Here is a 23,537-nt window from a genome sequence, read left to right on the forward strand (position 1 = left end):
CATCTTATTACTGTTGAGTATTCATTGTATGAAAGTGAAACATAGGTAAATGCTGACACATAAAGAAATAGAATAGTAACTTCTGAATTGTGATGTTACCGAGATGTGTCAAAAGTTGGATGGACAGTTCAAGTCACAAATAAAGAGATAGTGAATAAGGTTTATAAGAGGAGAAAGATTTGGTAAAAGTTGACATTAAGAAAATATTCATAGGATACATGTTGAGAAACCCAGAACTCGTACTTATAGGGTAATAGGACTGATTAGAGCAGATGGAGGATATAATAGGTGTGTAGAAATGAGTGAGTAAGCAAAGGATACTGTGATGTTGAAGATCTCTATCAAGCCAGTCTGTGGGCCACGAGAGTAGCACCGGATATGGTGATATGGACATCTGCATCAAACCAGTCTATAGGCCTGGAGGGACCTCCGATAGTGTAGTGACGTTAGTAGCTTCTCACGAAGGTGTCCATGGTTCAGTTCGAGCCAGTGCATGTGGGATGTTTGAAAGAAAAGCCATGTCTCTGTGATGTGGATGCCATGCAAAACTCGAGGCTGTAGGGCTACGATAAAGAAATTGACAATCACGGGAAGCTGCAGGGATGTATGCCTGCTTATTTTGTTGGTTTATAAACTATGACTTTAATAATAGTAATATATGTATTTAATGTTTCTTGTTTCAGTAGACAGTGAGTTGCCATAACTTTCTCCTCAATTTCATGTAAATACATCTGTTGTTGTATGAGATGGACCACAAAATTGGGATCAAGGACGAACCAGTCTGGTTTGAAGGAACTGCAGGTTCATCTTTCGTAAGTATCATTCCAGATTACTTTGCTGTGATTGGAATTCAATTCACAATTCGGCAATTTGTTTAAAAGAAATTATTGTCAATATTGGTAGTGAAATATCATAGTATTCCACGTTTTTGGTTGTGAAATACAGGGTTATTCTAAATGATTCATCACACTTCAAAACCTATAATTGTTCAAGTATTTCATCTGGAATAATGTTTGATACATAACAAGAAACATAAACTCTCCTTGAAAGTAAATCTGCAGGTGTCGTCCTCTCATCTCATGACACATCTGTTGGGGCTCCTGCACATTTTAGGATGTGTCTTTCAATGGCCGTTGGATGAGTACTTTTTTTTGCTAGGGGCTTTACGTCGCACCGACACAGATAGGTCTTATGGCGACGATGGGATAGGAAAGGCCTAGGAGTTGGAAGGAAGCGGCCGTGGCCTTAATTAAACTACAGCCCCAGCATTTGCATGGATGAGTACTGATGGCGTTGTGGATGTCATACATTTTTATTGGAAATGGTAGGTAGTTGTTGATATTGGAACATATTATTTATGCCATTTGTCCCAGGGTTATTTTAAAGTTTTGTTACATAATACTTCTTATTGTCAGTGTCAAAATAACTGATCTAGCCCTGTGATCTTGAGATAGAGCACATGTATCTTATCTACAGGGTGCCAGTTTGGTTCCCAGGCAGTTGAGATATTTTTTACCTCATGCAAGCAACGCTGCCAGACATCTCTCCTAAAGTCTAAAGGACTTCAGCATGCATCATATAGCCGGTTCATTTACACCTAAGAAAGGAGTTCAACTCTCCTGACTTACACGAGTGACGACTTCACAAGCCCCACGACATAGGCAGCATACTTGCATATTTAAAGTGAAGATGTAATAATTTGTTATATGAATGAGACTTGATCAAGCATCCTCCACTAGCTATACACTAGAGTCCCGTTAATCAGACCTCCGGTAATCCAAAAATCCGGTTAATCCGAACTGAAATATTCAAATTTTTAAAACAATCTCCTTATTGAAATGAAAGAACATATTATAGAATGAGGATTTACTTGCATTTTATTAGTCATATTTTACTAGAATAATTTAATGTAAACAGAATTACACATCATAAACCATCAATCGTTTATCTTTCCAAACTCTGTTAGTTTCTTTTGCCATAGTGATTAGAACATACTCGAAGATGCAGTGTTAAACTAGCGTCTCATAAGCATCACATCAGTGGGATAGCAGCGGGGTGTTGCTCGACATAGCGTACAGCAAATTCTAAAGCGGCCACTGCACCCGAATGTGACACTAGTCGTTCATTGTGGTCTTCTTCATCGTCACACTGTTCCTCGTCAACTCCAGATTCTTTCTCGACCATAGCTACAATTTCTTGGTCTGTTTGTAATTGACGACAGTCAGCTTCTATCCACTCGCTAATGTCATTTTCATTGTCGTTGTCTCCTCTACGGGTTCTTAACTACGCTACTGTGATTTTATACAGTATTTTATTAATGTAACTGCTAAAGATTGAACATTTCAAATTACAGTATGTACTGTACTGTATTGTAGAAACTATTTTCTCAGACGGTTAAGGCGCTGGCCTTCTGACCCCAACTTGGCAGGTTCGATCCTGGCTCAGTGCGGTGGTATTTGAAGGTGCTCAAATAGGTCAGCCTCATGTAATTAGATTTACTGGCATGTAAAAGAACTCCTGCAGGAGAAAATCCCAGCACCTAGGCGTCTCTGGAAACCGTAAAAGTGATTAGCGGGACTTAGAAACAATAACGTTATAATTAGAAAATATTTCCCGCTTAATCCGACAATTTTGTAATCCGAAAAGACTCCGGTCCCAATTAGTTCGGATTAGCGAGACTCTGCTGTACTGGCTATCTAACCAGCATCTTTACTTCGAATATTATTAATAAAGACTCTCGTTTCAATAAAGAAAAGATTTTAATCTGTACAAGATTTTAGGTAATCCACAAATCATTTTAAGCTGAACGTGTTAATTTCTTGTACATACTGAAGGATTAAAATTGTGTAAATATTTTGACTTCAATTGTCAACTCAGTATCAACATTATGAGTGTTAATATCATTTTATACTATCTCCATATATGCCTTTGCTGGCGGGACCTAGTGTTTACGCTGCACTAAGACTTCTGGGATAGACTAGAGCAATTTTGTTACTTTCATTGATCAGTCTCTGTCTTATCTTTGGCTTTGACAAAATGAAGGTGACTGAGGTATGAACGATGCTAGTAATGCCATTCCTTACGCAACCAGTCCCTGCTATGAATGGTGTGAAACGTTTGCTCATAGGGTTGGTTGGTGCATGCATTTCAGTGGGCTTGGCAGACTGATATGTAATAGCAACTTCTGGCTCCGCGAGGAAAGCAATGGGAAACTACCTCACTCCTCATTTCCCTAGTATGCCTCTTCAGTGATGCCTAGGCAATCTATGACAGCTCATGGCAGAACTGTTGAGGATCCAACCAGCCTTCGGGTTGATGACTAAACATACATTATCTCAATTAGATGGGAACATAAATATGAAGTCCCATTAAAACTTTAAAACAGGATTAACCAATTAAATCCAAATGTGACCATAATGTTCTTATACATTAGTTAAACAATTAGTTTCTAAGAATTGTTTTAATACAACATCCACTCCAGTATAACATTTATGGCTGATGATGCCTGCATTGACAGGTGAAACAAGTACCATTACAACCTTAATAGAATGATTATATCATAGTCATTAAGACTGTAAAGTATTGAAGAAATTAAATGTAAACATTTTAGTATATTGAATTTCAATACTGTCTAATATTGACATTAATCACTTGTAATCTGCGAAGATTTTCCAGCAAAAGTAATTGTATGTGATATAATTTACATTTAGTGTCCGTATGTAAAAAATGCCAGTTGTTTCGTATCACGTACAGATTTGTCACAAGTCCATCTCATGTTTATGCTAATGGAGCTTCGTTGTTATAAATGAGGTTTGGATTGGTTGTATGGAATGCAGGTAATGACATGTCTGAGAGAAAATACTGTATGTGCTCATTTTTGGAGGGGAGTAGGTAATCATACAGGAACACTGTAAGAGCAATTAGAACAGTCCCAATTTGCACGTCTGCAATGTCAGACAAGGTCAAAATGCCAAGAGTGCGTTTCTCTGTACTCTGAGGGTAGAATTTGAGAACATGTGTCACGCCTTTGTCTGCAAGTTACAACATGCACGTGAGTTTGTATTAAAATGGCAGTGGCAGTAATGTTTGGAGGCAAAAATGTGTGAAAAATCCCAACTCTTTCTGTTATATATGTGGCCAGTATACAGTTAAAGGCCAGATGCAAAATTTATAAAAAATTTATAAAAAGCCTCTACTTGGCATATTTTAACATGAAGTTAGGTGATCAGGACAAGAATTTCGCACCCCATATTGTGTGTAAAACGTATTTAGAAAACCTGCAGCAATGGTAGAAAGGGTTGTTGCCGTCAATACCATTCGGAATCCCAATGGCTTGGCGGGAGCAAGGAAATCATTTTGACAAATGTTATATTTGTGTGTGTAAAGTGTCCAGTTTTGATACGAAAAACAAAAATCATATTCTGTATCCATGCCTTTGATCTGCCATAACTCCTGTACCACATGGGCCCAATATTCCTGTCTGAAAACCACCAATAGAGTTACCAGAGATTGTGTCTTTGTCGTCTGGAAGTGTGGAAGATGGTGATGATGATACCTTTGTACCGGATGTTGAGGATAAAACTCCACGTCTTTATAATCAGTGTGACTTAAATGATTTGGTGCGTGACCTAAGCCTCACTAAAGAAAAGAGTGAACTTAGGATCAAGATTAAAAGAGAGAATTTTTTTATTTCCTGCTAAAATTTCATATTGTTACAAAAATCGGGAGGAAGAATTCAGGCAGTTTTTTTGTTCACAAAGACAAACTTGTGTTTGCTGTGATATCCCTGACTTGATTCGTCATCTTGGAAGTCTCAAAGGTGTTCTGCACAATGGAAATAGACTTGCTTGAAAACTATCACAATTTATCTACGGTGTTGCAGAAACTGAACTACAATGAACACAGATGGTTCCTGTGCTGTGATTTAAAAGTGAGCGGTATCATATTAGGGCAGCAAGGAAGATATACAAAGTTCCCCTGTTTTCTGTGTGAGTTGGACTCTTGGGACAGGGATCGTCACTAGTTAGTGTCTGAGTGGCCCAAAAGGAAACAGTTCGTGTCTGGAGAAGAAAACATTGTAACTCATCCATTAATTGATTGTCAAATTGTGTTATTACCTCCTTTACATATTGAATTTGGAATTACGAATCAGTACATGAAGAGTTTGGATAGAGACAGTCCCTACTTTTGGTACCTCTGTCAGAAATTTCCAGGACTGTTGGATGCCCAAATTAATAGTAATAGTAAAGATTTTATTGCAGCCAATGGCCATTAAAATATGTTTACATGACTAATTACATTAAAGGAAGGTGTTTTGATGGCGCCCAAATTCGGAAGCTTATGAAGAATCAGACATTCGGTACAACGATGAACGAAACACAGCTTCAGGCATGGGAATCATTCAAGGATGTGTGTAACAAATTCCTGGGAACTACCAACAGATTGTGCTGTACAACTTCCAGAATTTGGTTTGCCGCATGAGCTTAAAATTACATTTCCTCCACAGTCATCTGGATTATTTTCCTGAAAATTTAGGAGCATTCAGCAAGGAACATGGCGAGCGGTTACATCAGGATCTAAAAGAAATTTAACGAACATATCAGGGGCGATGGGAGGTCTCCATGATGACAGATTACTGTTGTTGTCTAGTGCGAGATAACACTACTGAGGAACACAAACGCAAATCAATACAGTATTCATTCACATCAAAGTGCAGCAAACAGTAGGGTTCTTGTAGTGAGATTCATACATTTTAACAATGAGCATGTTACCTTTTTGTATATTCGTTGTAATTTGATCGTGTCCCATTAAAATTACATGGTATATTGTCTATTAAAGTGTTTTCTATTGAAATTATAACAATATGACGAACTTGGATTTCAAATAGGAAAAACCTGTACATGATAAGCAAAAAGGGTTTACATATTTGAAATCAGCACACCTACATTAGGGTAAATCATGTCTACAACTTTCGCCGGAGAGACTTTTTTTTCACAGGCCGGTCTTATTTTTTATCTCACACCCGTAACTCCTGTCTCAATGATAGTAAGTCATAAGTGTACCAAGTTTTGTTGAAATTGCTCCAGTGGCTTACGAGGAGATGTGACAGTTACATACATACGTACATCTCTCCCTTTATCTTCATCTAAATTCTTCACATTCTATCTCTTTAATTTCTCTTGATTTTACTTCTCATTTCTTGTACATATCTCCTCCCTGATCAGCCTAATGACCTTGTTTTTGTCTATGCTCCTATTAATGGATTGGAGTCCTAAAACACCTTAGAGGGAGAAAAAATAGCAATTTCTTCTCAGATTTATGAAGTGTCGAATAAGGAACTATCTTTTGTTGTACTGTGTTCTGCAGGAAATTTGCCAAACCGGAAGAAATTTTTAACCAGGTATAAAAAACAGTTTCTGGCTGACCGAGCTTTGCAGAATCATTGTCAACTTTTATCTATTCTTGATGAACAGTAATAAAGGATCATGAAAAATTACAATAATTTATAAGTCATTTATTATAAATTTCTTTCTACTTATTCATCATCATTTGAGGAATACCTCTCCATTTATCTTCACTTTCTTTATCTCTTTAATTTCTCTTGATTTTACAATTTTGTCCAAGAAGAGTTATAAGTGGCAATAAAAGGATGCTGTGTGGACTTATAAGAAATAAGAGGACAGAAGGAGTTACCACAAACGTAGTGAAAAAGGAAGATGGGGAACTGTTAACTGTTTTCTTCTCCTACCACCCTCTTACATTTCTGTTTGATCTCAGTTCCATTCTCACAAGGCTGTCTTCTTTTTTTCTCACCACTTTGCTCACTTCCTCATTCCACCATGGTGTCTCCTTTCTTTCACTCAGCCATGTGGTTAGGAGCATGCATCTGTGTGCATGGTTAACCCATTCACTGCCAAACCTGTATATATACGTTATTGAACGCCTTGCTTCGTCCACCAAACCCGTATATATAAGTTTTTGTGCAGTGTGTACTTCACCGATCTTATAAATGTACGCGATATTGTGTCATGCTTTGAGATTCCGTGGAAATGCTCCATTTCGCATGTTTTGAAAGGGATCTGCTGTTATTTCAGCTTCACTTGAGTGGAACATCTTTCCCGCTTACGTGCAGCCATCGTGGCGTCTTGAAGTATATGTTCATCTTTTGTTGATGAAGAAATTGAATTTTTCCTCATAAATAGTGATTCTGGAGAGCTATATTTTGATAATGAAGATGGAGAATATCTAAGTGGCGTTACTGAGCTACAAGGAAGTGCGAGACAACGTAGTAATGATGAACCACCTGCAGAATTGTCACCTCATTCTCAGATAAATTGTTTTTCCCCAAATATAAATGATTTTGACAATACCACTTCTTGGACCAACAATTTTATATTATATTTCAGTAATAGCATCACCGAGCGGAGTAGCCACGTGTATTAACATGCTACGGCTATGGAGCCAAGCTCTGCACTAGGCGAGTGGGTTCGAACCTCACCATCAGCTGTCCTCAGAATGTTTCTTTCTTTGTGGTTTCCCTTTTGCAGTTCCTATTCTTAAGATTAGCCGATTCCTTCACCATAATTCACTTCATATTCATTACCTTCTCAACTGAGATTTGTATCGGGAAGGTCATCCGGCCGTAAAATATGGTGTAAAATACAATCTCGCTTCATCCCGACCCCGTATCGGCCTGCGGTGCTAAGGGGACGATATGCATTCCATTAATTGTATCAGTAAACATGTATCGCTTAAAGTGCTTCTTCCTTATAAAAAACCCGGCTCAGAGAGCTCATCTTGTCATCAAAACTCGGCAGTGAAAAGGTTAAGACGCAGCAGGTCATTATGCTACTTAGGTCTCAAAATGGCTAAAAAAAGTTAAAAAATAAATGCAGTGTAAATTTTAATCTTGTAGGCCTACTAGTTGTATTTATTAAGACTGATCTGTGTGTTTAATAGAAAATCTTGTTAGTGTAAATTGTATAATATTTTATTCTAGGAAAATATCTTCTTCTCTTGATAAGTTAAAATTTAGTGCTTGACAATGATGTATTTTAGTGTACCATTTGCCACTGAGGTAGACACCTCATTTGCAAATAAAGTGAATTTGATTTAATTTTTTATTTGAAACAAAAGAGGTGACAGCACACTCCCCTGTCTTATTCCAGTCTTATCCCTAAAACCTTCTGTCTTTCCAACTGGGGTCAGTACTCTGCTAACACAGGTGTTGTACATTGCTTGCACCATTTCTAATATTTCTCTTCTGAATCTCTTTTCTACCGTGGTTTCTCACACCTTCTCTGTGGGTATACTACCATATGCCTTTTTCTATATCTATGAACGTCATGACCAGATCCTTTCCATATTCCCATTTCTTTTCCATCAGCTGTCTCATGCTAAAGATTGGGTCCACTGTACATTTCCACTCTTGAAGCCATTTGTTCCTCTCGTAACTCTCCTTCAATCTTTCTTCTCATTCTTCTTTCACCGAGCTCGATAGCTGCATTCGCTTAAGTGCGGCCAGTATCTAGTATTCCAAAGATAGTGGGTTCGAACCCCACTGTCGGCAACCCTGAAGATGGTTTTCCGTGGTTTCCCATTTTCACACCAGGCAAAGGTTGTACCTTAATGAAGGCCACAGCCGCTTCCTTCCCCTTCCTAGCCTTTTCCTGCCTTGTCATCGCCATAAGACATCTGTATCAGTGCGATGTAAATCAACTTGCATTCTTCTTTCTAATCTCCTTTCCAGTATTTTACCTATCTGCAGTACAAGTGTGATTCCTGTATAGTTGCAACAAGCAATCTTGTCTCCTTTCTTAAACACTGGTATTATTATCCCTTTCTGCCAGTCTTCTGGTACACATTCGTGTTTCCACATACACTTTATTAGTCGGTACAACCATTGCATACCAACAGATCCAGCAGCCTTTATCATTTCCACACTGATTTCATCCATCGCTGTTGCTTTTCCCATCTTAATCTTTTGTACCACTGACTCCACCTCCTGCATTGTTGTATCATCCTTTGTTGTTGACTTCTCACACTGTATTGCTTCTCTCTCCCCCGTACAGTTGTTCACATTCAGTAGCTTATCAAAATACTCCTTCCATCTTCTCTTTATCTCTTCTGGGTGTGTTATCAATCTTCCTTTATCACTACCATTGTGGTAACTCTTTGTGCCCTCTTATTTCTTATAAGTCCATACAGCATCCTTTTACTGCCACTTACATCATCTTCCATTTTTTGTGTAAATTCTTCCCAACTGTCCTTCTTTTCTTCTCCTACCACATTCAAACATCTCTGTTCGCTGTTGAGAGATTTCCTTTTGCTTTCTTCTGTTTGATCTCAGTTCCATTCTCGCCAGGCGGTTTTCTTTTTTTTCCCACCGCTTTCCTCAATTCTTCATTCCACCATGGTGTCTCCTTTTCTTTCACTCAGCCATGTGCTTAAGAGCATGCATCTGTAAGCTCGCATCCAGGAGATGGTTGGTTCAAACCCCACTGTTGGCAGCCCTGAAGATGGTTTTCGGTGGTTTCCCATTTTCACACCAGGCAAATGCTGCAGCTGCACCGTAATTAAAGCCACGGCCACTTCCTTTACATTCCTAGGCTTTTCCTGTCCTTCCATCGCCGTAAGACCTATCTGTGTCGGTGCGACATAAAGCAACTAGCAACTCTTGTAGATGTCCTACCTCAAGCACTCTGCTGCACTAACAAATACATTTTTTCAAATTGGCCCACTCCTCTTCTACATTTTCCACTTCAGTAACTGGGATTTGTTGCTTCAATCTCTCCTGAAGAATCTTCCTGTAAATTTTGTCTTTCAATTTCCATTGTCTTGTCTCTTAGTTTTTCCATTTTTTTCCAGCCGTAATTTTTCCACCACAACTCTATGGTCCCCATCAAATGCCTCTCCTGGTAAAGCTGTAACATACATCAACTTCCTACGATTTGTCTTTTGCACTAAGAAGTAGTCAATTCTTCTGTCACCCGACCCATATATCATAACTTTACTGTTGTTTTTCTTTTGAAACCATGTATTCGCCACTATAAGTCCATTCCTTTCACAGAAGTCCACTAGTTCCTCACCTTCACGATTCTTTTTCTCATATCTATATGGTCCAGTGACTTCTTCCTTTCCTTATCTCTCGCTTCCAACCTGTGCATTCAGATCTCCCATAATAACCACTTCCACATGTGAAATTTCTCTTTCAACTTTCTCCAAGAATCCTTACATCTTCTTCTCTGTTTCCAGTCTGTGGTGTATACACTTGTATGAAGTCTATCACATCATTCTTCAACTTTAGTCTAACCTGCATTATCCTGTCACTCGCACATTCTACCACTTTAACATACTCTTCCAATTGCTTTGAAATGTTTAGTCCCAGTCCGTTTTTGCCTGTGGGTGACTACTCCATTCAGCCCCATCATTTCCACCTTCGCCATCTCCATAATATTGACTACTTCCTCTGCCTTTCCTGTCAGGGTCATAAGATCAATTTTTTAATTAAGAATTATATTTTAGTAAGTTCTTTTTAAACATTTTCTGTGTGTGAAGGGGCATTAGGACTATCTGTCCTGGTTCCTATAATTAAGGATTAATTGCTATCTTAATGTTGGTTACTGGTTGCCCATTTCTTGCAGTTCCCCCAGTACTCTGAGAACTGCACGTCGCTTTAAGCAGGGGACGCCCAAACCTTTTCCGAGGTTGATTTACTTGTACCATATCATGTATGGGTTATTATTACGATCAGACAGCTTATACAAGATCTGCATGAGAAGAAAAACAACATACCAGAGGACTTCTATGCAACATCTGCTATGCAAGACAGGACCTGGATGGAAGCTAATCATGATATGCGACACGTGACGACGAGATTGGCGATCCATGGTTTCCACCACAAGGTGTGCTGCAACAAATTATTTCACGAACCAAATGACGAATGTGTGTGTGTGTTGTGCTTGGAATTCTGTGATAGATACCATATTGTAAAATGCAGGAATAGACAGAAATCCATCGTAGCTTATAGCAAAGGAAAGTAATGTGTATGTAATGTAAATGTAATGTAATGGTATTCTGCACGGCATGTGCGCATTTTTTTCAATAATTATTACGATCAGGTCGCCACTCCTAAAGGCATTTTATACCTACTGCCACTGGAGCCATATCTCGGACACTGATACTGTTCCATAAAGGAGTCAATAAACATTAGCTTGATCTTTCCACACTATATTGTGAGAATGATGTGGTGGAACGAATGTGGTCTCTTGACTAGAAAATGCCACATACAGCATACCATGCAGAAACACTGATGTTTTTAGATCCACATAAACTTAAAAGTTTGGCTCTGCACTTCGTGCATGCTAATAGCAAATGGAGGTCTTTCTGGAAATAGATGTCATTGCATGGTTCCTCCTAGATGGCCATTTGTTGAATTTTCTTTTTTTTTTCTTTTTTTTGCTAGTTGCTTTACGTCGCACCGACACAGATAGGTCTTACGGCGACGATGGGACAGGAAAGGGCTAGGAGTGGGAAGAAAGCGGCCGTGGCCTTAATTAAGGTACAGCCCCAGAATTTGCCTGGTGTGAAAATGGGAAACCACAGAAAACCATTTTCAGGGCTGCCGACAATGGGGTTCGAACCTACTATCTCCCGAATACTGTATACTGTCTGCACTTAAGCGAATGCAGGTATCGAGCTCGGTATTTGTTGAATTAAGGGTGATTCTAGGAATATGCAATTCTTTGCCGGATTGTTCACCAGTGATGATTTTTGATTTAAAAACATTGTTACAATTAGTCTAGTTCCATTGCCGAGTACTGTACAGACAAGAAATGTGTTCCACCTATCGATACTTATTTATTATAAAGGGATTTACATTAGTACCGGTTTCGGCCTTCCATGGCCATCATCAGCTAGTACATTATTATATTACAGCCATTAGACAATATCACAAAGATGTTATTATGTTTAGATCATCTGGATGTGTAATGGGGATGAAAATAAAATATATTATAGTAGTGTTTTGTCTATGTGGGGTTAAAGTATCTGTGATCAATGTGGTAATGAAGGCTACAGTAAACTAAAACCTATTGAGTGTACATTGGCCATATTGAGTACATTATACATATTAAAATACATAAAGCACAGTATAAAACACTTAATAAGTTAAACACTAAAATAAGGTATATATATATATATATATATATATATGTTAAAACACTTGTTAAAATTTGAGAGTTCGTGTTGCGTGGAGTTCCTTCTTCAATCTTCTTTATAGTTCTTGTGCTTCTATATCTATGTTAATTTAGTTGCATCAAGTGATCTTGGAGGATATTCTATGGCTGATATATGTCATATTGATTCGTGGTGAAAACCCTTGTCGTGAAAATTTTAAAGTACTGTGTAATTCAACTGTTCATGTACATCAGTAAGTTTTATGACAGACTGCAAGTCTTGAGTTTAAGTTTTGATTAGGAGCTCTTGGTGGCGACATCTCTCCAATCTGTATTCGTGTTGTAGTTATTATCTGTAAAGATAAGCTAATATAAGTATAGTGTGCGTATGAAGGAATGCCTGGGGCGTGTATGGAAATTAAAAGAGTACTTACTTACTGTTGTTGCTGTGGAGGTCGTGTAGCGTTATTTATGCGTGGGCATGAGTAACATTGGCGGTAGTTCTGAAACTCGAGGAATTGTGTGATGAATTTGTAAGCGATTTAGTATTTTTAGAGGTGTTCGTAATGAGTTCAACTAAGAAACAATATTATCAGTCTTTTAGGGAGGCATATTCTGCATAATTTCCTTTTATAAAGCTAAAGCAGTGAGCTCGCAGTTGCGATCAATAGTATTCTGTAAGGAGGAAGTCAGCTCCCAGACGAAACTATCTTTACATCGGTCTGTTTTCAGACCAACTTTGCTTTACGGGAGCAAAAGCTGGGTGGACTCAGGATATCTTATTCATAAGTTAGAAGTAACAGACATGAAAGTAGCAAGAATGATTGCTGGTACAAACAGGTGGGAACATTGGCAGGAGGGTACTCGGAATGAGGAGAAAAATGCTAATTTAGGAATGAACTCGATGGATGAAGCTGTACGCATAAACCGGCTTCGGTGGTGGGGTCATGTGAGGCGAATGGAGGAGGATAGGTTACCTAGGAGAATAATGGACTCTGCTATGGAGGGTAAGAGAAGTAGAGGTAGTCCAAGACGACGATGGTTAGACTCGGTTTCTAACGATGGTTAGCCTTGGTTTCTAACGATTTACAGATAAGAGGTATAGAACTAAATGGGGCCACAACACTAGTTGCAAATCGAGGATTGTGGCAACGTTTAGTAAATTCACAGAGGCTTGCAGACTGAACGCTGAAAGGCATAACAGTCTATAATGATATTGTATGTATGTAAGCAGTTTCTGAAAATTTCTTAAATAAGATTGTCACTTCAAATGATATTTTATGGCAATTCAATTTCTTCCCTTGTATTCAGCAGTAACTCCCCATTACCTAGCTTTAGAAGATATTCAGCAAACTGGCATCACTCCGAATCAACACCCATGTATTTCGTCAAGTGTACACATATCGAATGTTTGAAAGATCTAATAATTCATTTATGTTTGCTTGTGGCTGTACAGGAAGACAGTTTCCTCCCAGAACCATCACTTTGCCTGCCACCAAAACGGAGATCCAGACTGCCAAGTCTTCGTAAGAGATGATCCATGATATTCAGTCCGTATTTTTGAAGCATAAGAGCTTCACACAGTAAAATTAAATTAAATTGGAAAATTGTAAATTCCCTTGGAGGGAATTAGATTCTTTTTCCACTAATAGAGCATGTCAAAAATGTCAAAAACATCAGATGTAAGGCTTTTCACGCCTGTTTTTGACATTAAATTAAATTCTCTCAAGGTCCACCTATTCAATACAATGACGTTTTATTGTGATTCAGTCACATGTCAAATGATCAAATGGTACTAGTTTCGGCATCTATGTGCCATCATCAGCCTTTAGTACAAATTAAACAATATATATATTCCTAAAACATCTAAAACACATTTTAACACATTATAAAATACAATTACCGTAGTGATATATGGGATAAGTTAAAATTTATGTTACAATTGATTGCTGTGATATAAAATTCTTAAAATTCCGGCTGTTCGTTACATATTTCAGTTTGTGTACGTCTGGGATAAGTGAACTTGTGCTGTTGTATGCTGTCTATATGAATAACATTTGTTCCCTTGATATTAGGTGGTTCCGGGGAAGTTTACTTTGATCACGATCTTACTGTCTTCCCAGTGCCACATGCACCACCAGCGTAAAGCATTTTATTTCAATTCATTTACTGCACAGAATGCAGTATTGGCAACTATTTTATTGATTGATACATAGCATACATACATGGTTGTAAGTTTCATAGGCCTTCGATAGATACAGTCAATTCTCAGAGCTGCTCACAGATTGTTTTGCTAAAATAAAGAGTAGTACGCCGCATTTAACAGTCTGCGTCAAGATCACACCATCATAAGAATCAGCATTGCCTTCACATTTCTGGGGGACACACTTACTGGTGGGAGAACCACATATGTAAGAAATCTGCAACCCACCTTGGTCCTTTCCTGTTAGGTAACGCGGCTGCTGGTGAGATTGTCATGCCGCACGACCTCTTGCAGCTTCTCTGTTAATGCTTGGAAAATGTGGTGAGTGCTTGCTCACAGCTGGCCACTGTGAATGGATGGCAAGGTCATGTGTTCTGAGGGAGGGAATGCAGGTCAGCAACCTTTAGTAAGAATGACGTAACCCAGCACCATTGCACAGCTCTGCTGGAGCATGGTTGCCAAAACTCTAAACCAACCTATGTATTGTTTTCCATCTGAGAAGCTGATACATTTGCTCTCCCAGTGCTACTGATTGGTCTGAATTGAGAATATCCTAATTTATTTCATTCTCATAATCATTAATGTCCTCAAAGCCAAAAATTTTTAGCCAGTATTGGAAATTTCTGCCTTCTGCTGCTTTACTGTTTAATTTATAAGTAATAATCTGGTAAGCGCACTTAATTGCATCTTCTGTAGACTGTCTGTTTTGCCAAGCTGCATTTATAAAATCTGCTGCCAGATTTTCTTTAAATGTTTCGCAGAGCTGCATAGGGTTTTCATGAGATCCAAAATTGCATTGCTGTGAGTATTTTAGATAAGGCAGTTTCTCGTAATCCGTCTTCCCATTGCTGATCTTCATAGACTTGTTTATATGTCTCATGTCGGATGTCATTTACAGGTATTACATGTGATAAAATTCATTTTTGGGTCCGTATTGAAAATATTTGCATTAAACAACACTTGTATGTTTTAATATTTATCCACCTATTCAATACAATACAATTTTTTAAAAATTAGGACATTGTCCTTATTAAAATTGTTGACATGAAATTAATATATTCGATGGTACATGTTTCGCCCATCAATAGTGGGCATCATCAGCCATATTTTCAACCTTAGAATAGATCAGGTACCTGATTGTAGATAATCTATGAATGCTGTTAAAAACTGTGTCATATAAAATATATTGGAGATTGTTAAACAACTATTACAATATAAAATGTAATACGGTATGCTGTTATTTGACAATATTAGTGATAATATTGGAGTCTAAAACATGGCAGTTGTTTAAGGATTATGACATAATAAAAGATATTACAATGAAGATAAAAATCAGAAAATACATTCCATTTAGTTGTCAAATGGCGTATTGATTTTTTTTTTAAACAGAAAGTTAAGCAATGGTAATGGTCGTTGATTCTTGCAGTTAATAAATGTTGATTTTCATTTATTTGCTTATAGATTTTGAAGAGTTGTTTTTATGGCCTGGTTCCTTTTGAGATGATATTAGTTGGAAATGTTGGTGCCGTAGGCTATATTGAAGTCTTTGTAGGCGTCATTAGACCATCTTCTAAGATATGGTAAGTGTTTGTGATGTTGCTGTTGAGCTAAGTGTGTTAGTTGGAAGGGAACGTTGTTGTCATTCGGTGATTAGCCAAAGGTGTGATGAGTTCTGTAATTAAAGAGTTAATTTGAAAATTTAATGAATTACCATAATTGGAATTAAGGGCCGAATAGTGGAAGTTAAATTTAGAGTGTTGACACTTACCCCTTCGACCGCTGAGATGTTAGTTTGCGTTGAGAGTTTTAGAGTAACTGGCAGTCGCCGAGCTCTTACTACGCGCGTTGTATTTGTGAAGTCTTGGTGGAGGGGGTTGAGCTTGAGAAGGCGTGGCTGAGGGCCCATTCGCTGCACGTGAGGAGGAGTTGTTGGCAGTGGAAGGAGGGGAGGGGGGTGGTGTGTGTGTTGGATTGGTGGGCGTGTTTACTGATTTGGTGCTAAATATTTTGTAAAAATTATTCAGAAGGAATGGTTTTTGTAATAGAATTGAAATCTGTTCATAAAGAGGACTTTTGTTATCTATTACATCATTTAAGTTCTTGTCTTTGTTAAACTGTTGATCTAAGAAGATGCATAAGTTTTCGTATTCTGTCATGAGCTTAACTTTTTCGATTCTTCTTAAAATTTGTAAATCCTGATTTATTGTAGTGAATTTGAGACCTGTTTCTTTCATGTGGTTACTCATTGCAGAGAATTTGTTATGTTTTTGGGCGTTACAATGTTCTGCATATCTAGTTGAAAAACAGCGGCCAGCTTGACCAACATAAGAAAAATTACATACGGAGCATTTGAGTCTATATATACCCGAGCTTGAATATTTATTATTGGTTGAATTGATTGAGTTGTGATTAAAAATAAATTTCAATTTGTATTCTGCATTGTGTAAGCGATTTTAATCTCATGTTTTCTTAAGGGATTGGTGATTTGATGGATTTTTGGGTTGGCATATGTGAATTTTGTGAATTTTGGTTTGTTGGGTTTTATTGGAGAAAGATTTGTGGTTAGTTTTAGTCTGACTTTATTAATGATTTTGTTGATCTTATCTAGATTTAACCCGTAGAATTCGGCTATTTCTTTTAGATTTCATAAAAGAAATAACGAAATTCAATTGGCTATTCGGCTATTTCCTTCAGATTTCATAAAAGAAATAGCCAAATTCAATGGGTTCAATCTAGATATGATCAACAAAATCATTAATAAAGTCAGACTAAAACTAACCACAAATCTTTCTCCAATAAAACCCAACAAACCAAAATTCACAAAATTCACATATGCCAACCCAAAAATCCATCAAATCACCAATCCCTTAAGAAAACATGAGATTAAAATCGCTTACACAATGCAGAATACAAATTGAAATTTATTTTTAATCACAACTCAATCAATTCAACCAATAATAAATATTCAAGCTCGGGTATATATAGACTCAAATGCTCCGTATGTAATTTTTCTTATGTTGGTCAAGCTGGCCGCTGTTTTTCAACTAGATATGCAGAACATTGTAACGCCCAAAAACATAACAAATTCTCTGCAATGAGTAACCACATGAAAGAAACAGGTCTCAAATTCACTACAATAAATCAGGATTTACAAATTTTAAGAAGAATCGAAAAAGTTAAGCTCATGACAGAATACGAAAACTTATGCATCTTCTTAGATCAACAGTTTAACAAAGACAAGAACTTAAATGATGTAATAGATAACAAAAGTCCTCTTTATGAACAGATTTCAATTCTATTACAAAAACCATTCCTTCTGAATAATTTTTACAAAATATTTAGCACCAAATCAGTAAACACGCCCACCAATCCAACACACACACCACCCCCCTCCCCTCCTTCCACTGCCAACAACTCCTCCTCACGTGCAGCGAATGGGCCCTCAGCCACGCCTTCTCAAGCTCAACCCCCTCCACCAAGACTTCACAAATACAACGCGCGTAGTAAGAGCTCGGCGACTGCCAGTTACTCTAAAACTCTCAACGCAAGCTAACATCTCAGCGGTCGAAGGGGTAAGTGTCAACACTCTAAATTTAACTTCCACTATTCGGCCCTTAATCCAATTATGGTAATTCATTAAATTTTCAAATTAACTCTTTAATTACAGAACTCATCACACCTTTGGCTAATCACCGAATGACAACAACGTTCCCTTCCAACTAACACACTTAGCTCATCAGCAACATCACAAACACTTACCATATCTTAGAAGATGGTCTAATGATGCCTACAAAGACTTCAATATAGCCTACGGCACCAACATTTCCAACTAATATCATCTCAAAAGGAACCAGGCCATAAAAACAACTCTTCAAAATCTATAAGCAAATAAATGAAAATCAACATTTATTAACTGCAAGAACCAACGACCATTACCATTGCTTATCTTTCTGTTTAAAAAAAAATCAATACGCCATTTGACAACTAAATGGAATCTATTTTCTGATTTTTATCTTCATTGTAATATCTTTTATTATGTCATAATCCTTAAACAACTGCCATGTTTTAGACTCCAATATTATCACTAATATTGTCAAATAACAGCATACCGTATTACATTTTATATTGTAATAGTTGTTTAACAATCTCCAATATATTTTATATGACACAGTTTTTAACAGCATTCATAGATTATTTACAGTCAAGTACCTGATCTATTCTAAGGTTGAAAATATGGCTGATGATGCCCACTATTGATGGGCGAAACATGTACCATCTAATATACTAATTTTATGTCAACAATTTTAATAAGGACAATGTCCTAATTTAAAAAAAATTGTATTGTATTGAATAGGTGGATAAATATTAAAACATACATGTGTTGTTTAATGTCATGTACAGTTCGAAGGTCTTCAAAACTTTCCGTATGTGTGAAGGAATTTCTATTGTGACTCCTACTACCGCCTTGCAGCTAGTAAACTCACTGCACCCATTCACTCGATCTTGCTAATGTTCAGGCATCTGCCAGTAATAATATGGTACAGTTTCTAAATGTCCATTCAATCGATTGATCTCTTGTTGTTTGATGTTTGTATTGTGTCTGAATGTTGAACCTCTTTGATCAGTATTGGCTAAACCCTCCGGAGGTATTTTTAAGTTTGTGATTCACTATCGACCTGGTGAGTGTATGTTCAACCATTGAACGCTGTTTTTCTTTTGGATCTCAAAGGAAAACAATTGCCAACACACTTCTGGTGGTGTGACGTACTAATGTATGTGTTTGTTTCATTGTAAATTATTGTTCTTAGTTCGACAACTTTAATTACTACATGGCCATGTTCCTTGTACATGTATTTGTAAAAAGTACTTCACAACCAAAACACTCCCCACATACAGTACTCAACGTTAATATGACAATTTAACATTTTCTGTAAATATGCATTGTAAGGGGCTACTTGGCGTTTGTCTCTTGTTATTCGATGACTATTTATGTCATTGCAATAAATGACATGCTCATGTGAAAATTTGGAACTATGAGGGTCCAACTTCGTCTCGTAGGTTTGCCAATAATTTGGTTTTCCGTCATCTACCAAAGATGCTACTTCCTGAAAAGATCTATGATAGTCAAATCAACGCTTTGTTCATCCACATTTGTTGACCATACAAGTCACATTTGGATTTATCTCTGCACATGGATTGTGAATCATCGACTTGAGTACGAGTTCTCTTAACTCTAAATCACTGTTGCTGGGTATTTCAGCTCAAATCAAAACATCTAGTTCATCTCGTTGACAAATTTTATCATCTCTATTCATAATCATAAGGAAGTGTGCATTTAGGGGTCCTCCATTTTGTAATTATATAGTACATACCAATGCGGTGACCCTTCTTCTCTTATTTGATCAAATTTCAACTTAGCAACTCTGGCTATCAGCTGCTCCAAGGTAAGTCCCATCTTGTAAAGACATTGGCAATGCTTTTTTTACTTCCATGTCACTGTGACTGTCAGTCTTGCCCTGTTTGTTGTACACTTCATGCCTTTATTCAAACTACTGAAGAGGGAATTTCTGGGCAGACATTGTACGAAACATGTTTTGTGACATAAAATACCTTATATATATTTTAAGTTTTTCAACACTCTGACACAAAATAAAGAAATAACTGTGACATATATGTCAGGGGATCCAAGCCATCGCATCTTCAAAAATTCTCTGTGTAATATTGACTTGTAGCTGAGAAAGAAGAAGTGAATTTTTTTTTCACCAACTGCGACCTTGTTCATTAATGAAAATTGTTACTTCCCCTGTATTGTTCTGTGAGAATATTATTTTGTATTTATTTATTTATTTTTTTATGCATTTAATCCATTACCCTCCAGGGTAAGGGACTCAGTAAGGGATCCCAACTCTACAGTGTCCTGGAGCGTGGGACATTTGGTCAGTGATACAGCTGCGGAGGAGGACCAGTAACTCACCCGGGTGGTCTCAGCTGCTATGCTGAACAGGAGTCCTGTGGGGGGATGGGTGGGAATCGGCCCTGGAGGGGAAGTGGGAAACCACTTCCAGGATGGCTGACGGAAAACCCGAGGCTGAGTGGATCACATCTGAGTCCTTGTACCACTTTTCAAATTTCGTGGCAGAGTTGGGATTCGTACCTGGGCCTCTGGGACTGGCAGCTAATCTCACTAACCACTACATTACAGAGGCAGATGAATCTTATATTGATTATGTCTTATCCACATTCAACATAAATGTAGGTATTCACCAAGTTGCTTACTGTTGAAATAATCTTCCACCAAAATTAAGTGTGTTAAATGGAATTTTTCATAAATCAGCTCCCGTTGTTGTTACTGCATGCAATAACTCAGGTCGAGGTGTGGCTAGCATACGTTAAAATTAATAGGTTAACCACCTGTCACTTGGTCAGCAGAAATGCCTGAAAATGGATTATAAATTGTATACCCCATGTCTCCTACCTGCCAGCCAACAATCTCATGGGTTCTAAGATGGGCACCAGGCCTTAACGATCACGCGTGTTGCAGGATCTGTTAATAAACTTAACCATGATAGGTTAATATTGTGTTTGGTCCGTATTGACTGGTCTGAATGTACAATATAACTATTTATAATAGTTTATTTAAATCCACCTTGATCAATACACTCATTAAATGAAAGAAACATTATTTATTAAACCATACATGTTTCGGGAAATCTCAACCATTCCCTTCATCAGTGGTTAGATCAAAGAATAACATAATATGACACAATCTTTTGTTTTACAATTTGAAGGAGTATTGTGTCCCAATACATCATGTCAAAGAGTAAAGAGAACTTATGAAATATTATAAAAATGATCAATACATACAATTTTGGTTGAACTGAATGAGAAACACTATACAAATTTATGATCTTCAAGTTTTTCTTCTTTTCTTCTTCTTTTTGTTCCTTAAATGATTATATGCTAGCCTAAACAGTGGGTTATCTTCTGTACTTTTCTCGTTTAAACTTGATTCAGAATTACATTTTTGTGTAAGGTAAATTTCTAAATTTTCCAAAACATTCATTAGTTTTCCCTTTTTGGTCAAATGTAATAATTTCATGTCATTGGAAATGTCTGTAAATTTATGATTCATTTCAACCATATGTTCTCCCATTGCCGAATATCTTTTCGCCAAACAGTAGATAGCGTGGCCATCATTGTATTCTTTTTGTAATCCACACCAGATAAATTCCTTTTTTTTGAAAATGAGACCCTGACCGATCACTTTCTAGTCTGTGATTTTCATTGAAATCTGTAGAGTCATTTCTGAGAAGGCTGGTGTAAGCAAGAATTGCTCGTTTAATAGAATAAGATGCAAATGCCAGAAAATATAAAAGGTTTTTTGGCCGTGAATATTCATAATCAGTGATTTTAATCATTCTTTTACATCCATAGATCAGGATTTGAACATCCTAAAACAGCCAACAAGGGCATGTTGTTCAACATATACAGGCTGACCGAAGGTTTAATCCATACTTGAATTTATTTGAAATATCAAAAAAATCAACATTTGCATTAACTAATTAATTAATTTTGTGTCAGATAATAGAAAATTAACTACACGTCCTGTGTGAGTCAATCGGAACAATGGATTTTTTCATTATTTTTCCAGTGTTTAGTAACAGTGACTTATTATTAGTTCCCGCGCTCTCTGCACATTATTTTCACCGTTCAGTACTGTTTAATTTGTTGTTGAGAAAAGTGGTATTCAATTCAAAATGAGTTACTTTGGAGAATTTTTGAGCTGGTAATAATACCTGTTTGTTCAATGGATACGACTTCAAGTAAGCATAGTGCAGTTATGGCATTATCTCAATTTTGTGTCAGTGTATGCACTATAAAGAGAATTATTCAGCGATACAAACAAACTGAATCAGTTTCACGGAAGAAAGCAGGGAACTGTGGCAGAAAGAAGGTTACAATTCCAACTGATGACCGTTTTCTCTGCAGCAGAAGTAAACTAAACCCTAGGCAACTACTGTGATCTTGGCACTTGAATTGGGGGAAAGGGGAGAGAATCTTCAATTTTTAATGTTCACCATAGACTTCTGTTAGCACAAAGGAAAGCCTGCACACTTTTGGAGAAACGCCTTCTTAAGAGGAAAAATATGTAAGAAACGTCTGTTGTGGGCATGTAGTCATTGGGACTGGACAATGGAGTACTGGAAGAGAGTTAGTTTCTCTGATGAGTGTTATTTTCAAGTGTAGGGGGGTACAGGGTTCAATATCTGTCCCAAGCAAGTAATGAGGAGACAACTTCACATCATTAGCAACAGACCATAAAACACTCTGTGCAGAAGCTGTTTCACATGTAAAGGATTGGGACCCTTAGTACCAGTTGAAGGAATGATGAAATCTGAGCATTACATCCAAGTACTGCAAAGAAAAGTTGTTCCTGGGCTGCAGAAGAGATACCAGGTAGTGCCGTACTTTGAAGGAAGTGACAAAATTTCAGTGGAAACAATATTCGTGTTTTAGATGGACCAGGGAACTCTCTTGACATAAATTCCATAGAAGACTTGTGGGCTATTTGCAAATGGAGACTCTCAAATCTTGACTGTTGCACCAAAGTACGCATTAAATTAAAGTGCGGTTTCATGTTGATGAACTGAAAAATATGTGCTCAAGGCTTGTAGAATCAATGCCAAGTCATGTGAAGAAACTTACACAACACAGAGGAGGACATATCAACTGTTAGAAGGTTACCAAGGCATGTATTGTGTAAATAAATGAAAAAATGAAGTATGTGTACTTTATTGCCGCTTTCTGATCAATTCGCACAGAACGGTAGGACATACGATTGCTCCTCCTACTCTCCTCCACTCCCCTGTTCCCTATAACAGCAGACTGCCCCCATTACCTCCGAGAGCTCAGTCAAATGTCAGTACGGCATGAAGGCATACGCTCGAGGGACCTGAGAGTAAATACTTCCATATATTTAACATTTTCTAAAAGTTTAACCTCTTAATTTCATATTCACTTTTAACAAAATTACTTCATGTAGTTTCCACACTCCTGCAAAACACAAGATAGTTCTTTATTTGACATTTTATAAGCTCTGTACAATATACTAGAGGAGTTCCCACATTTTTAACGTAAGACTGCAACAAGACAAATCC

At 37.4% G+C, this 23,537-nt stretch overlaps 1 protein-coding gene across 1 annotated transcript in view; it reads left to right on the top strand.

Moving 5' to 3' along the window:
• Window positions 1–689: 689 nt before the first annotated feature.
• The window catches only part of LOC136866909 (oocyte zinc finger protein XlCOF6.1), a 93,402-nt gene continuing 70,554 nt past the window's right edge, over window positions 690–23,537 (top strand). The window contains exon 1 of the mRNA XM_067144005.2: window positions 690–812. Within this exon, the coding sequence (XP_067000106.2) occupies window positions 747–812 (66 nt within the window). The 5' untranslated portion in view covers window positions 690–746. The remainder of the gene's footprint in view (window positions 813–23,537) is intronic.

This window comes from Anabrus simplex, chromosome 3, assembly GCF_040414725.1.
Source record: "Anabrus simplex isolate iqAnaSimp1 chromosome 3, ASM4041472v1, whole genome shotgun sequence".
NCBI classification, from domain to species: Eukaryota; Metazoa; Arthropoda; class Insecta; order Orthoptera; family Tettigoniidae; genus Anabrus; species Anabrus simplex.